General features: G+C 33.6%; 1 protein-coding gene across 1 annotated transcript; it reads left to right on the top strand.

Annotated features, from left to right (window-relative positions):
* Window positions 1-3,830: 3,830 nt before the first annotated feature.
* Window positions 3,831-4,672, top strand: LOC108320183 (uncharacterized). Its single transcript, XM_017551533.2, has one exon. It carries the CDS (start codon window positions 3,972-3,974, stop codon window positions 4,461-4,463), a length of 492 nt encoding a protein of 163 aa, XP_017407022.1. The 5' UTR covers window positions 3,831-3,971; the 3' UTR covers window positions 4,464-4,672.
* The last annotated feature ends 12,149 nt before the right edge of the window (window positions 4,673-16,821 follow it).

The raw sequence follows: 16,821 nt of genomic DNA, 5'->3' as shown, positions 1-16,821 counted from the left end.
TAACCATTTAAACATGCCTACTAAGTCACACATGACCTACCTAAGTTACCTAAACTGACTAGGATCACCAAGAATGCCTAACTCTAAATTTGACCACCACACTTCCTTTCTAACTCTAAAACACCAATTTTTCCCAACTTAGAGACCCAAAACCCGATCTTACCTCTTTGCACTAATTTTGAACAATTTAGTGACTCAAACAAGTCACAATACAGTGGATAAAACTGTCCCAACAGTCCAATAACGCTGCAGACCTCATTTGCTCAAAATCACTACCTCACTTCCTCTAAAATGGCCTAAAATTGACCCTAAAGACAACTGATTTCCTTGCTAACAGCACTACCACAAAATTTTCATGCCAAAACAGTTCCAACATACACAATTCCATCATTCTAAGTCATTCCAAACAGTTTATAGCCATCAATCACCAAATTCACATAACACACACTTCCATACATGCATTTCAAGTTTAACTAGAACCAAGTTCATGCTTCCACAACATACCACTACAAATTTTATCATGCATTCACTCCACACAGTAAAATCAAGAGTAGAACTAGCTCCCCTTACCTCTAGTGTAGACAACCAAGCGCAAGTAGGAACCCTAGACCACTTGCTTGCACTCCCAAAATGTTAGAATCACCTATAAATCATCAATTGATGATGGAAAACGAATCTTAGAACCAAATAGAAGCTAGATTATGGAAGAAAACGAAATGGGTTGCATGCAACAAGTTCAATCACATGCTTACAACCCTAGGGCACACGAGAAAGGGGGTTTTCTTACCGGTTGGAGAAAACGGAAAATCAATCGGTAGAAACGTAGCTCTTGGAGTCCTGAAGGTCTAGGTAGCTTCAATTCGGGAAACAAATGGTTAGATTTTGGAGTTGGAATAGAGAGAGTGGCAAGGCAAGAAAGAAAAGAGAGAGTGCTTGAAAGAAAAGGAAGAACATTCTTCTGAAGCACAATTTAAATGTGGGTTCTCTTTTCCTTTTTTTTAGGAGATTAAGTCTTTTTACTTTACTAATTTTGTCCAACTTATCCTATGTTGTCACATGTACACACTTTTTGGTTATATTTTATAAGGACTTACATTTGGTAGCCATAATAACTCATAATTTTCTTACACTCACCAATCGGAGATAAAACTAAATGTTTTATGTATTCTTGAACGTTTAATAACTAAATAAATAAAATAGAGTTATATAAACTTCCTAATAATTCGTAAGAAAAAGGAGAAAAAAATAGGGAATATGGGGTCACTAACTTTCCTACCAAATCGTCCTTCTTTCCTTTGTTATAGTAAATATGACAAATAGAGCATTTTATACTCATTTAATGTCTAATCAATTTGGTGGAGAATAATCCACAATATCTTCCCATCTTCTTTTCCTTGTAAAAATATTTATTCAGACAAATTTAAAATTGTAGAAGTATGCATTTTTTACTGAGATTTGCTATTCTTGATCATTAAAGAGAAAACATAGTTATGAAAATTAGTGAAGCTCTTTTTCCTTTGATAACCAAGTTGTTTTTCTTTCTCATAAATGTCTACGAAACATAGAATATCACAGAGCATGCTCCAAAAGCAGAACTTTGAGATTATGTTATGTGTCATTATCATCAATCACCAACTTCAGGTTTTTTTTGGCTAAACCAGGACCATTCACAGTAACACTATGCTTCTTCTCAACATAACACTCAACTTACTAAAATAAAACCTTGATTTTTTATTAAAGAATGTGTTACAAACACTTGGAAGCATTAATTAAAGAAATATTAGGAATTTCTTTTACAGAATCTTTTTCATGCAAATATTTATTTTTAACAAATTAAAAATTCTCAATGATGATCTGCCTTAATCTTTCATGCAGTTGTTTATTACTCAAATAGAAAACAACATAATAAAGAAGAAAGGAAACATTTAATGTATATACGCCCTTGAATATGAATATAGTTTTGATATATTATTACTTCCACGGGTCTTCCACCTAAGAAACGTAGACTTATTTATAAAGCATTACTAACGGTCACTTTTCTTTTACATCTTTTATGTATTGAGAAATATATTAATGAGAAGTGCTAGTAATGTTACAATTTCATATTTTACTTATTGAAAGTTTTCAAGACGAGTAGAATCATAAAAAGTTCATTATATGCTAATCTATTTTTTTAATGATGTTTAACTAATGAGAGAGCATCATGATAAAAACATAAAACATACCAAATTCCGTTTTTCCTTTATAAATTTAACTAATGAGAAGGTTTAGCTAAGTGTCTTGTTTGTAAAATAGATTTAATTTGATGTGTTAATGTAAATAAATCGTAAAGTGTGATGAATTAAAATGATAGTGACCTAAATTAAAATTGTAATTTTGGTTCGATTTCCATAATTCGTAATTCAAATAAATTTAACTGCAACGCGATATGTGAATTTATGAGTTTATTTATTTTTAGAAATAACATATTTTAGATTTTCTTTTTTTTTATATGCAATTGAGATTCATTTTTATCTAAAATTTAAATATATTTTAGTCTCAAATTTTAAATATAATTTTTTAATTAAATTAAGTAAAAGAAATTACATGTTAAATATGTTTTATATTAATATTTAAATTATTTATACGGTTTAATATGTATCGTTTAGTTGAAAAATGTGTTTAATAAGTTAAAAAAATTAATTCAATTTAATTGAAAAGACTATATCTATTTATTTTTAAAATATAAGAAAAAAATGTATCAAAATTTTAAATATTTATAAATTTCAATTTTATATAAATGTTTAAAGATTAAAAATATATTTATTTATTTTTTAAATTATAAATAATATTATTTTATCCATATATATATATATATATATATATATATATATATATATATATATTAAGAAATGTGTATGTTAAATTACGATATTTAAAATTAATTCTATTTATATAATCTAAAATATAAAAAAAACATATTATGTATTAAATTTAGAAATATTTTTTAATCTGTTTTCAAACCATATCAAAATAACCTGTTACCTCTGTATAATCGAATCCTCACAATTTTTTTACTTTATCCTTCAGTTTTATCAGTTTTATTCATCACTTGTATAAGGATAATAGTTAAGAAAAAGGAATTTTTTTTTAATTAAAAATGATATCAGATCGCATTAGAAGATGTAGAAGAACATCACAAAACCAAATAAAAAAGCAACTTAAAATTTAAGTTTGAATTAAAATTGAGTTTGAAGTTCTAAAAGCAACTTAAATCTCATCTCTACCAAATTAAATTTGCAAATAAATTTTTTAGATGCAAACGTACTTTTATTTATTATGAAGTTGAAATTCTAAACTAGGTTTTAAACCTCTAACCGAAAAGCAAAAGTAACATAATATTTAAACATATTTCAATGCATGAAGAATTAGTTTTTATCTGAAATATTCCAGATTAAAAGAGCATGTACATATTTAAATCGTATTATTAATACAAATATTTGATGAAGGTCACTAATTTTTAACGAGTATCTTTAGTGAAATCTTTTTTTTATATTTTTATTAACAAATTTTAAATGTAAGACTTTACTCGAGAAAACTAAATCCACTGTCACCTTGATATTTACTTCTTTAGATGTTTAAAAAACTTCTATTTCTGTAGTACATTAAATTCAAAGTTCTGTAAAAAAAAATTAAAGGTCACAGTGCAATAATAACACCCACATTTCCTAGGAAAACACATCGTTTTCTGTCCAACTATCCATCTGCCACCTTTAAACCTAACCTGCAAACCCAACACACAGAGACCATCTATCTATCAAACTTCGCTTTTCTCTTTTTTTTTTTTTTTGAGGTTTTCGCCAAAACCTTCATTTCCCATTACACCCTTTCGGCTTTTGCAACGAAACGACAAAGACCCAAGAGCAACAACCGACCGCACAAAAGCAGGAAGCAGCAGAACAGCGTAATCGTGCTTTTCTTTTTCTCTCACGATGATGGGTCTGAGCAAGCTCGGAACCACGATAATGGCGGTGACGGCGTTTACTCTGGTGGCCCTGGCCGCGGAGATCGTGTACGTGCTGTGGCAACGGCGTCAGACGCTCCGTCCGCGCGTGCGCGTGGAACCCCAGGAGGCTTCGCGCCAGTGTTCTACCTCGTCTTCTCCGAGCGATGATGACTTGGACCTGGAGCTGGAACAGCACGTGATGAAGTGGCACTGTCTTAACGGTCCCTCTAGGGTGCTCTTCACCATTAAGGAGGAAGAGAGAGAAGAGGTTGAGTCCGATAACGGTAACGGTAACAGTTCGTCCGTGGAGTGTAACAAAAAGAAGTGGGTAAGTGAACGTGTGGCGGTGGACGAGGTCGCCATCACCGTCGCGGTCGAGGAATTGTTGGACGAAACGACGCCGTTCTCGACGCCGTGTGCTTCACCTCCGTACTACACGCCGCACGCTTCGCCGAGTCGCGAGTGTCGTAAAGATTAAAACGACGGTTGTTATGGTTAAACACCAGCACCTCGTACGTTATGAAGAGGTATTAACATTGTAATTTAGAATGCTTAGATTGTGTAGATTTAGATTAAGATTTAGATTGAATGAATATGAATCCAACATTGGAAACGAAAGGGAAAGTTTGTGTAAAATAGTAAAAGTGCTTACTATTACTAGTGAAGTGTGCTTGAATCCGGGGGTCACTCGTTGAATAGTTTTAATAGCATTCATTGTTTCTATACAAAATTCAAAGGGTCTATTACCAAATGAAGGAAAAAAAAAACCTAGATTTTCAAAGTTACGACCGAATTAATTTCTTTGTAAATTAAATGCTAACTTAGCGGTTTATGTAGTTCATTTTTTTACGTTCTTGTAGCTATAAGTTAGTGTGACGATTAATGCTCTATAAAATTGTATTAAATGAAAAATAATGTATTTAATGTCTTGAAATTTTTTAAAAAAATGTATAATGTTTATTATGTATAAAAGAAGTAGGAGAATATCATGAAAGGGTTCTTTTTTTGGATGTGATTGGGTGTGCTTTTCCGAAATTTGATTTAGGTAGTTTATTTTAGCTAAAAATTTTTGTCTAGTTAATAATCTTGTGTAGATGTTCTTATTTTAAAATATAAAGTTAATAATAAAATTATCGTAGTGTTTTTATCCAACCTTATATAGTTGCTTAATATAATATATTAAAATTAAAATAAAGAAAGAGATATATATTTAAAATCACATATTATCAATACTAGTAAATATTCTTCCTATTTCATATCAATGATTTTAATTCATGGTTTCTTCACACAAATGAATGAAAAAAACATTACTATTTGTATGGTTGTGTTTGAACTTTCTTTTAATTTTGCTGTACAAAAGTTCTTTAGTATCTTAATGTAATATCATTTATTAAAAATAAAATTAGAATAAGTTTTCTAATGTTTTGTTAGAAATTAATAATGTCAATAATTCTTTAATATTAAAATATCCATGAATTTTGAGTTAAAGAGCGTCCTTGCTGTCTCCTTCTCTGTCATCTCTTCACTGCACTTTCTTAAAAGCATCATAGTACGCTTTTCCTTTTCCCTTTTTGGTTTTTGTTTTTGTTTTTACATACAAACTACTCTTAGACCCTTAGACCCCTGTGCACGGGTCGGTCTTTTTTTTTTTGTTTTTTAAAATTTGTATTAGCAATATTAATATAATTATTATTATATTTAAATAAATTATTCATTTATATTAAATTTAAATATTTTAATTATATATAATTTTATATATATATATATATATGTATGATATTTGAATAATGAATTTAATAATAAGCTAAAAGTTAAATAATTAATTATCACTACTATTTTACAATGAATTAATTACAAATAAGTATAATTATTATTGATATATTTTTGTTAAAGTAATATATTATGGAAAATACAACTAAAAATACAAATATTAACAATAATAATTAATTTAAAAAGTCATATTTGAATATGAATTTGTTTAATTTAAATTATATAATTGGATATTTATTGGATAAAATATCTTAGATATTTTAAGCGGTTAAGATATTTATGAGTAACTAACCAGATTTTTAGGAAAGATTATTTTTATTGTCCTATAAATACAATGACAGGGCAAAAAGTCCAGGTACGTTCCCTCTATGTTCCACTTATGCCAGAGGAACTCTAGATAATATTCTACAGTGATAATATAATCACTTTCTTGAGAGTTGAGGCTCCACCTCTCCCTCCGTTGGCGAAAGTAGACGAGCGGTACGAGCTGAAGGAGCGCGAACGACAACAATGGAGGAGAAGAGAGCGCCCCAGACATTTAGAAGCAACCAAGACACACCGGACAACATTTACCCCGAAACAATTATTATTGATATATTTTTGTTAAAGTAATATATTATGGAAAATACAACTAAAAATAAAAATATTAACAATAATAATTAATTTAAAAAGTCATATTTGAATATGAATTTGTTTAATTTAAATGATATAATTGTAAAAACCTAGAAAATAGAACAATATAGTTAGTAGGTGTTTTAAAATAATGAGACACAGTATTATAAAATTAAAATAAATTGATAATATAAATAGAATTTCGTAAACTAGTTTTATTATCTAAAACACTTAACTTCTCTCTAACGCTATTTTTCTTGAGTTTTTTTATCTTATCTTTAAGAGTTTTAACTCCTTTGTCATCTCCTTGATGATCAGGACCACAAAAATGAGGTATATGTTTATAACCGATCAGTTCTTCATTTAGAGCAAGTTAGTGTCTACCTCTTTTTCCTTTTGTTATTTGTTTATGATTATACTTAGGAAACTCCAACACATGTATCATTGATATTCATTTCTTGGTTCTTTGTCAATCTGTGGTCTTAAGGACTCTTTCCTATCACAATTTGGTAATTCGTAAGTGTTTCTAGAGTTCCTTGTGAGGGAAACTAATATTGTTTGTTCTTAGAGCTTCGTATCTTCGGTGTAAGGTAAGAAAAACTAGTGTTTCTATTTTTATTATGTTTGTTGTGTAAATTTGGTACTTGCATGTATGATAATTTGATCACAATCTTACTTTCATGTTGGTATTAGTTCCTTAAAATGAATATATTTGATTATTTAATTCTGATATGATGTGATTTAGATGTTTTGGTGACCATGAAAAGTATTGTATAATGTTTTCTTGATGTCTGGAATTGGTAGCAAGGTTTTAAGGAATGATGAGTTATCAAATTCACAGGTTTTGTGGCTGAAAAAAATGAGATTTTAATAGGAAAGTTTGTAAGATAGGATGTTGATTGGGAAATATGATGTTTCATGTTTGGTTACATGTTAATTATGACTTGTTAGCACTTTGAGTTGGTAACAAATCTGATAGGAAAATTGGTATGGGTCAATGTGATGGTTTTAGAAGGTTTTAAGTTCAAATTAAGGGATTTTGACATGTGAATTTTTTGTATAAGGGTTAGGAGAGAAAATCAAAAGTTTAAGATTGATTATTTGGTCATTTAGAGTTATTTTTAATGTCGAAATGAGTGAAATTTGATACAAGAGTGTTTGGTGGTTGATAAGTGGAGTTTAGCTTGGTTTAGAACTAGTTTTAGGGGTTTTGACTAATGATATTTCAAATTAGAAGGTTTGGGATAAAAAAAGATGATTTGGGGTTTGTCATAGAGTCATTTATGACTTGCTTGTACCTTTGGTTGATTGAAATTGGTGTTAGAATGAGTATAAATGAATTTGGGTAGTTTAGGGAAGTTGATTTGGTTTTAAGTGGTCATTTTGAGTTAGAGTAGTATTTTTTGAGATTTTTCAGTGTTAATAGGGTCCTAGGGATTAATTGAAGTGATGTAGGAAGTGCTCAAAGTCATAGAAGTAGAGTTTCAAGTTATGATATGGCGTTGAACGCCTTTGTCATGGCACTTCAACACCACTTTCCAGTGTCGCTGAGGCTGAGCGTCAGGTTTCCAGTGGCTGTAATGATGAGCACTAATTTTTGGGACTGAGCGCTACTTCTGTAAGTATGAGTTAAAAAGGATTTTTGTGTTGTTTAGTTGTTCTTCTTGGATTGTTTCTTATGTATTGATGTATATAGAATGATTTCATGTGATTTTTTTTTACTTGTAAGGTTGCTTCTGGTTCTTTAATGTATGATCACTGGTTTCATGTATTGGTATACTATGTGAATGTGAAGTGATATCAATTGTTTCAAAGTTGTGAAAATGAGTTTCAAGGTTGGACTTATTGGTATTAGTTTCAAGTATTATTAGTATGAATGCAGGAAGCTCAGTCTTGGGGGTTATCCTGATACTCTAATGGTCATTGATTCTTAAGTAGAAAAGATTGATACATGTGGTGAAAATGACAAGAAGTTTTAGTCTAGGTGCTTCTAGTATAACCTTAGATGCGGTATAGACAAGCCTTATGAGTGTGGTAGGGTGAAACCCGTTGGTAATGACTTTGCAAAGCAGTAGAGGTCACCACAAGCGCATAACCCGCCATAGCTCGGTATTCATTCTAAATTTGGATAGTCTAGTTGATGGACGAACGCCCGAGAAGCTGACGACCGAAACTGTGCGAGCTCCTCGAAGCTTCCTCCAGAGAGTAAAGACGCAGCGGAATGGACAAAAACTCGAAGAAGAACAAGAACAGAAGGTTAAACTCGAATAGAAAACCCTAAAATCATGAACGAACCCTAGAAATAAGGGAAAACTCAAAAATGAACCGATTAATCGGTTCGAACTCAAGATTGAACGGTGGAAAAGGTTTAGATCGAAATAAAGGAGGGTTCAATCGGTGGAAAATGGAAAACGATGTGAAGAGAGGTGTTTAAATGATCAAAATATGAACAAAATGGTGGAAGAGGCTGTGACGAGGGAGAAACGAGAATGACAAAGTGAATCTGCAAGGATAGAAGACTCACCGTGAAGAACCATGGCTGGAGACGAGGGACTCGAGAGAGAAATGCTCTCGTGAAAGAAGAAACACAAAAAAATGAAGACACGCAAGGGCAGCGAGATGTGGTTGAAGCGCTGAAGATGTGGCAGCGAAGGAATGGCTGACGCGTATGGAAACAGTGTCGTGGAAGTGAGAGAAATAAGGTGGAGCACAATGAAATTCAAGGAAAATGAAAATGAAGGTAGTGTGCTGGAAAGTGGCTAGAGGGAGTCTTTGGACTCTCTAGCCTATGACTTTCAAGAGAGAATAATTTCTAATTCAGAAAATTCAATTCTCATTATTCTCAAAAGTCCTAATACAAGAGAGGAGTTGGGTATTTATAGTAACCCATGCTCCTTAAGAGCTAAGCTAGGAAAAGTAAAAATATACAAGGAGGACTACGTCAAGGAGGATTCCATCATGCCCTCCCTCTTAAGAAAAGATTTGTCCTCAAATCTGGCAATCGCCTTATGAAGAAGCTCCACACAATCTTTGGGAGCATGGCCATCTTGGAGTGGCCTTATTCTTTTAGATCTAGTTTTCTTCCTCCTGGATTTAAACACGAATCTGCAATACACATCAAATATATCTTCGGTTAATATCAATCCAAGAAAGAATTTTTCTTTAAAAACAAGAGAATAAGAACTTCTAATACTTTGATTAGTAATCTTTGAAAATTTTAGAAGTCCAAATTCAATTTTATCTTGAGTTAATTGTTTTCTTAAAGATAACAATAACTCAAGATTTGAATTGTCATATTTTGAAAATGTTTTCATGACAATTGGTTTGAAAGAGAAGTCAAAAATTGAAAAGTAATCAATTATTGGAAAAGAAGTTAAGATTTGGAAACCTTCCCTTTTAGGTTCCACAGTCTTTGAAAGAATAGGATTTGTCATCAGTAACAATTTCTCCTTTTCTTTCTTCTCTCTTTCTTGCCTTTCTCTCTTTTCTTCTTTTCTCTCTTCTTCTCTTCTTAATTCCTCTCTTCTTCTCTTCTTAATTCCTCTCTTCTTCTCTCTTCTCTTTTCTCTATTTGTTTTCTCTCTCTCTTCTCTTCTTCTTTCCTTTCTTCCTTTTCTTTTCTCTCAATCTCTCTTTCTCTTTTCTTATCCTTGATCTCCTTAAGTCTTGCCCCAAATTCTAATTCTCTACGAAGAAACCCATGATCATTTAAACTCTCAAGAAATAATTTTCCATCATCAATGCAATCCCTAATTAGTTCTAGGTTTCTTTTAATGCTTGAAGGCAAAAACTTTCTTCTCATGCAAGCTTTTAAATCATGCCAATCACGAATGGAGGACTTTCTACCTTTCCTAACATGATATTGTCTTTCATCCCACCACTCACTTGCATGCTCTTCTAACTTAGAGAGATATATGCTAAGGACATAATATTCACTCTCTTCATAAAACCAAGGATTTATTTTATCAATTTCTTTTTCCCAAGCTAGGTATGTTAATGCTCCTATGTCTTTACCAAAGAATGGAAGATTCCTAGCTTGTTTAAACATTTCATCAACATTATCTAACCTAGAAGACCTATATGAACCATAAGAAGACATCTTTGTTTTTAAAAGTTTTCTTAATCTAAAGGGTTCAAAACTTTCACTTAGACAAGTCCCAGGTAAGAGAGGTGAGCTAAAGAGCTGCTTAAGTACCAAGTCTTGCCTTGCCAGAAATGTCTTAGGCTACTAACTAATTACCCCTTAAACTAAAATCACCTTTAGAAACAAAGTACACAACTCAAACAATCACAAACAATTAAAAGACTAGACTCTCGGACTCTAATGTGATAAGGCTTAGAGTTTAATCCCTTTTAGCCTAAATCACCCCTAAACGTGAAACACAAAATCAAACAAGCAAAAACACTTAAGAAACCAACAGACTCTAATGACCCCTACGACAAACACAAATCAAATCACACATTCATCTATCTACCTATGCTAAATTTAAAGCAAGTAAAGTTGCCAAGAGTTTGAAAGAGCACCAAGGACTCTTCCAAAGCACTTGGACTTTATAAAAGGCCCTTTTACAAAACAAAAGCTAAAGCTAACAGTGGCTAACACCAGCCTATTACAAACAATTTGAACAAATCAAATACAAAGAAAGCAAACTATGCTACGGTCCTGGTCCTGGTAAGCTACAATCCACTTTTGATGCCAAGTCCTTGTGCCAAAAAGATGTACACTCCTGTTGCTGGTTCAGCCAACTTTGGCCCCTTTTCTAGCTTCTGGTTTATCCTATAATCACAAATGCACAAAACTGCTGAGTGATGAATCATTATTTTCTTCACTTCACTTAGCTTATTGTACCGATTTTAATCAGGGAATTGTGCTATAATGTCCAGTATTATCCCGTTTTATTGAATTGAGTTTAATCCGATCGGAAATTCTTATTTTAATTAATTTGAATTATCTGAGACTAATTATTTACATTATTTAGTGCAGGGAAAATTCTGAAAGTATTCTAAGACATTTTAAAGAAATTTCATTTGCACACTGTGTTGATTTAATTTGTGTGTTTGAAATGGAAAATTTGATTTGGAACTCCTATACACTTCACGGCCAAGAGAAGTCCAAGAAAGTGCTGAATTTGTAATGTTATTGCTAAAATAAATTGATAGCACACGGCCCTTTCATTTTGCAATTCCAAAGAGCAATTAATGGAAGAAAGTGGAGTCATGGCCATGCGTAGAATTGGAGGACAGATTTATGGGCACACGTGAATCTTTGTTAATGTTGGAAATGTGAAAGAGGTCCCTGCCATCCACATGTGAAATATACTTATTACTAAAAAAATGATAATGCTCCATGTACTATGTGATCTACACGAGAAAGTGAGATTTATTCAAGTCTTCCACCACAATTATTGCTTCCAATCAATATAATCACACGGCCCACAAGAAAGTAACAACACCAGTGAGGTGCTTGTCACCTTTCTCCTGGCTGGCTGCACGTAATAGATGAGGGCAGCAGCACATGAAGATGTTGTTTTAATCTTGGTCCAACAAAATGAAGAATGGGCAGCAGCAATAACACTACACGGTGCACCAGCAGCGGCTTCAACGTTCAACCAGCAGTAGAAGCCACCTTCCACGTCCAACACGTTCCAGCCAGTAGCAATCCAATCCAAGAGTTTGAGGCGGAAGTGGAAGCAAGAAGATGCAACAGCCGTGAGCATGGAGCTGGAACGGTGTATTCACTGTCATGGGAGTAAGCTTAAATCACGGCTTGCAAGGGAAGGAAGCACACTGCTGGCTGGAAAAGAGAAAGGAAGCTTTCATTTCAAAGTGGTCCAACGTCCATTGCAGCAACACACGCCAGGGAGAAGAATGAAGGGCAGATTCACGGTGGCAGCAGTGTGGCATCCAGCAGTGGAAGGAATGCTTTGTCCAAGAAGCCACCACAGTCCAAGAGTAAGGGGCCTTCACTTTGGTGTAATACATCCAGGAAGCCAACAGCTGCACGCGCACACATCATGCCAGCAGCAATGAAGAGGAAAAGAGACAAGCTTGGATGCATGTGAGCTGACTCACGTCCAAAGGAGAAAGGATTTACGGCGTTGTTCCAGTAAGCAAGTCCAGTTGGAATTAGAGAGGCATCTTTGTTTTTCTTTGTGCACAAAAAGGAAGAGGTCCAATACGTGAATGAAGTTGTAGCAAGAGAAGAGAAGCCCACATTGAGTCATGGCAGCAGAAAACAAAAGAAAAAGACAGCAACTTTGGTGTACACCTAGGGGAGTTTGAGAAGATGAACCGAGAATGGAGGGGCCTACCTAAATATGAAAGAAGTTATTAGTGGGAGAATAATTTAAAAAGTGTGTTAATGGGAGACACTCATGGCTGGAAGGCCACATAGAGACAAACATCTCTAATTACTTGGATGGAAAAGGTGGGTGTCGTGTGTGTATAAAGAGAGGGCCGAGAGTTGCAGCAGGGGGTATTACGACCTGGGAGAGGTCTTCTCTTCCAGGAGCTTCATTTTTCGTTCCACCATTCCATTAGATAGCTCTCGGTTCTCCGCACAACATTTTAGTTTTTTTTCCAGTAGCAAACTGTATTGTGAACATTTAATTTTGTTCAATTTAGCGAAGTTTGGTTAGTCTGGTTCTTGTTCACGTGTTGTTTACCATTTTTGTGATGAATATGCATTTCATTATTTTACTTTTCAGCTTACTTGGTGCATTTCAATTTGGGGAATAATTACTTTTTCAGCATATTTATTCTTGTTGCATTTCAAATTCAAGCACGGTTAGAAGTTTCCATTTTCCGTTTTTATCGTCTTTTACCGCTTGTTTTTACCGTTGTTAAAATTTATTTCACTGTTTTTAAATTCAGTTGTCTTATTTTTTTCCAGTTTTAAATTTTAATTTTACCACATTCAATCCAAAAATCACAAACAATCCCCCCCCTTTCGTGTTAAATCTGAGACTGAACCACCAAAATTGGTCCTTGAGAGACGACCTAGGAGTCACTTCCTAGATATACTGCATTTAATTTCGTGCAATCAAATTTGACGGGCCGCGACAACCTGCATCACTGAGTATTCACTTAGTTAAAACAGATTGCAAAAGAGGATATAGGGCAGTAAGAACTTCCCTTTCTCTTGGCTGCACAAGCTTTCCACTAAGAATCTGCTGCTGCTCAAATAAACTCCTAGACAATTTGAATTCCAATGAAAACAACTCTGCACAGATAATTCACACCAATTCAGCAGATGATGTAATTCAACAATGAGCAATTTAAATCCAAAAGAGTTTAAACAGTCAGAAGCAATTAAACTAGATAACTCCCTTTAGTTCAAAGCTTCCAAATTAAATGCTTAGGTTGTTGTTTTCTCAGTAATTTCCTGCTCAAGCTAAACTCTCAACAAATCAGGTCTGCACACAACAAAATCAAACCAGATTCTATTAGACACATGCAAATGGTCATTATACCAGATTCAAAAGGATATAAGTCTACGCTGAAACCAAACTGATTAACAACCACCCTAGTCTAATCAAAATCAGATTAATCCAATGCAATGCAGAACAATTCCAATTCAGAATCAGATTCAGATTGGCTAATCCTAGTGTACAAAAATTATCATACCAGATCAACTTCCAAATAATGCTAAGCAATACAAGCTATAACAGGAATAGTTCAACCAAAACAGGAGCAATTTAAGGTGAAAGACTCCCTTTAGTTCAACATTCCCACAAGAATTGCTTCTGCTTCTGGTTGCTCATTCTAAACTAATATCAACTCCTATTGGACACCCTGCACTGGTTCATTTCTGCATACAAAATCAAACCCAAATCCAGCAAATACAAATAGGAATGGACATTAACCAGATGCAATGGATGTAATTCAATCAATCTGAACAAAACTGAAATCTGCATGTGATTAATACCAGAAAATTATTTTCTATATGCATTTGGAAAAATGATCTCAACAAAGAAAGAATGATGGTGCTAATAAGGACTCAACAGATTTCAACAATTGTAAGCAAACCATGAAATCAGTAATCACATTCAGACATATAATATCTCAATGATTTCAGCAAACAGTTTATAACTCACTAATGAAATCAGGAATTGGCAATTAAAACAGTGTTGATGCAGAAATGAAGAAGTTCAAAATGTAATCAGAACAGGTAAAGTAGCAGTGATTCAGCAAACAATTTAAGGTTCAAAATGAATGCAAAGGCAGATTAAAATGAGTACAATCACAGCTGCTTTAGTTTGATCACTCAAACTCTTTTTCCTGCACAATTAACAGTCAGCATCACAGTTAGATGAACAATAAAATTCTCTATTTCAAATTTCCAAAGAATTAGGCCAAGTCAGCCTCACTAAACTCACTACACTCAGGCTTCTCTTTTGAAATTTAAAGCACATAAATGAAAAGGTTTGGAAGGAAGATTATCCCTTGGCAGTACAAAGCTGGAAAGTCTTTCAGACCACCACCACCTAAGATGCTACCAAGCACACAAACCTTCTTTCAATTTCCAGAAACCAGAGTGTAACAACTTCTCAAACAGGCAAAGGCTAGACAAGGCAAAGTGATATGCAGAACAGAGTAGGACAGCCACAAAACAATGACAGTACAGCAGATCTATTGCTTAAGACAACTCTAGATCAGATGAATAAATCAATCAAAGCTCAAATTAAGGACAGCAGATCAGATTTTACATGTGATAGACAAAACCAGAGTTATCAACCAAGACAAGCAAGAAACAAAGCTTTTTGATCAAAGTGAGCACAACAAACAGGATCCTATGATTGGCACTAGAACAGATTCATAAAACGAAAAAACAGAAACAAGTTGCAATATCATCAAGATTTTAAGCTCAAAGCAATTGAGTGAAACTGTTTGATAAAATGCTAATAGAGAGCAACAGTTTTCTGGTGCATCAGATTTCAGAAAAGTTAATTGCACTGGTCTTTCAGCTTTTTATAACTATGTAAATGTTTCTTTTGTCAATTTTTTTTTTATATGAAAACAGAACGACCAAGCTTTTGCTGCAATGACAACTCAATTTCACATGCACCAATCACAGATTTCAGAAAAGGCAACCAACTAGCAACTTGTCAATGAAAAATGCCAAAAATTTGGTGGTTTAAAGAGTGCAAATGCTTAGGGCAGCTATAACTCGTGGTTTCTTTGCATCATCAGTTTCAAACAACTAAAACAAACTTGTTTGTAAAGCAAATAGGTGCAGAAACACACTATCTCAAAATTTGACTTAGTCAGCCCCCAAATTACTCAATGTAAGCAACTTAACCACTCAAATTTTGACTCAATGAAATCAAATAGCTTTTGATCAGCTAACTAAACTCAAAAACAAAATTTAAAGTTTGAAAAACACACTATGAAATTGATGTAAGATGTCTAGCAAGGATCTATATGCTAAACCAGATTCAAAACACAAAGAAAATAGACTCAAGCAAAGTAATGCAGATCGGCCAACTGCTACAACAAGGTTTAACTGTGTTCACAAGTACTACTAATCTAGGTTATGCCTTTCATTGATCTTTGCAGTATGCACTTGCTTTTTAACAGCAGCTCAAAATCCAGAAATGAATTTAGCAAAAGAATCTGGACTAAAACATTTTTCAACTTTAAAGAATCAATTGGATTGGCCAATGGATATCTATCAACCAGCTCATTCATTTAAATGTTTCATTGCTTTTGTGGTGTGATAGAGTTTATACCAAGGCTCAAACACAATTTGACGATCAAATGCACAACTGAAATCAGTTTTAGGACATTCAAAAACTACATCAGTTTCAACCAATGCACATGACTTTTAGACAAACTGAACTTGGATTTCAAAAGAAAATTGACTCAAAATAGAATGCACCGATTTAAAATGATGAAACACTGACTCAAACACAGAAAAATGCACAGATGCACCTAATCAGAATATAGAACTCAAAACAAGACAGTAAAAGAAATGATGAACAATGCATAAGCTAAACAGATCAACACGATTTGAATCAAAGACGCGAGACAAAACAAAAAAACAACACTGAATCAAATGAAACAAAACTCAAAACAGAAACAATGAACGAAACAGAAATTGAACGAAACAAAACGCAAAGAATCAAAACCAAACCGAGAAAAACAAGATGAAACACCAAGACATTATCGAAACAACGCAAGAACAGTAGAATCGAAACAGAGATGCGAAACACTTAACTCAGAATAGAGACGAACCGAGATACTTACCTTCGAAGCGTGTTCGACCTTGCTCTGATACCACTTGATGGACGAACGCCCGAGAAGCTGACGACCGAAACTGTGCGAGCTCCTCGAAGCTTCCTCCAGAGAGTAAAGACGCAGCGGAATGGACAAAAACTCGAAGAAGAACAAGAACAGAAGGTTAAACTCGAATAGAAAACCCTAAAATCATGAACGAACCCTAGAAATAAGGG

The sequence above is a fragment of the Vigna angularis genome, chromosome 3 (assembly GCF_016808095.1).
Source record: "Vigna angularis cultivar LongXiaoDou No.4 chromosome 3, ASM1680809v1, whole genome shotgun sequence".
Classification (NCBI taxonomy): Eukaryota; Viridiplantae; Streptophyta; class Magnoliopsida; order Fabales; family Fabaceae; genus Vigna; species Vigna angularis.
The sequence above is the reverse complement of the archived record's forward strand: the minus strand, read 5'-3'. Positions and strand labels throughout refer to the sequence as shown.

Coding starts and splice junctions, on each gene's coding strand:
- LOC108320183 (XM_017551533.2), top strand. CDS start 3,972: ATGATGGGTCTGAGCAAGCTCGGAACCACGATAATGGCGGTGACGGCG.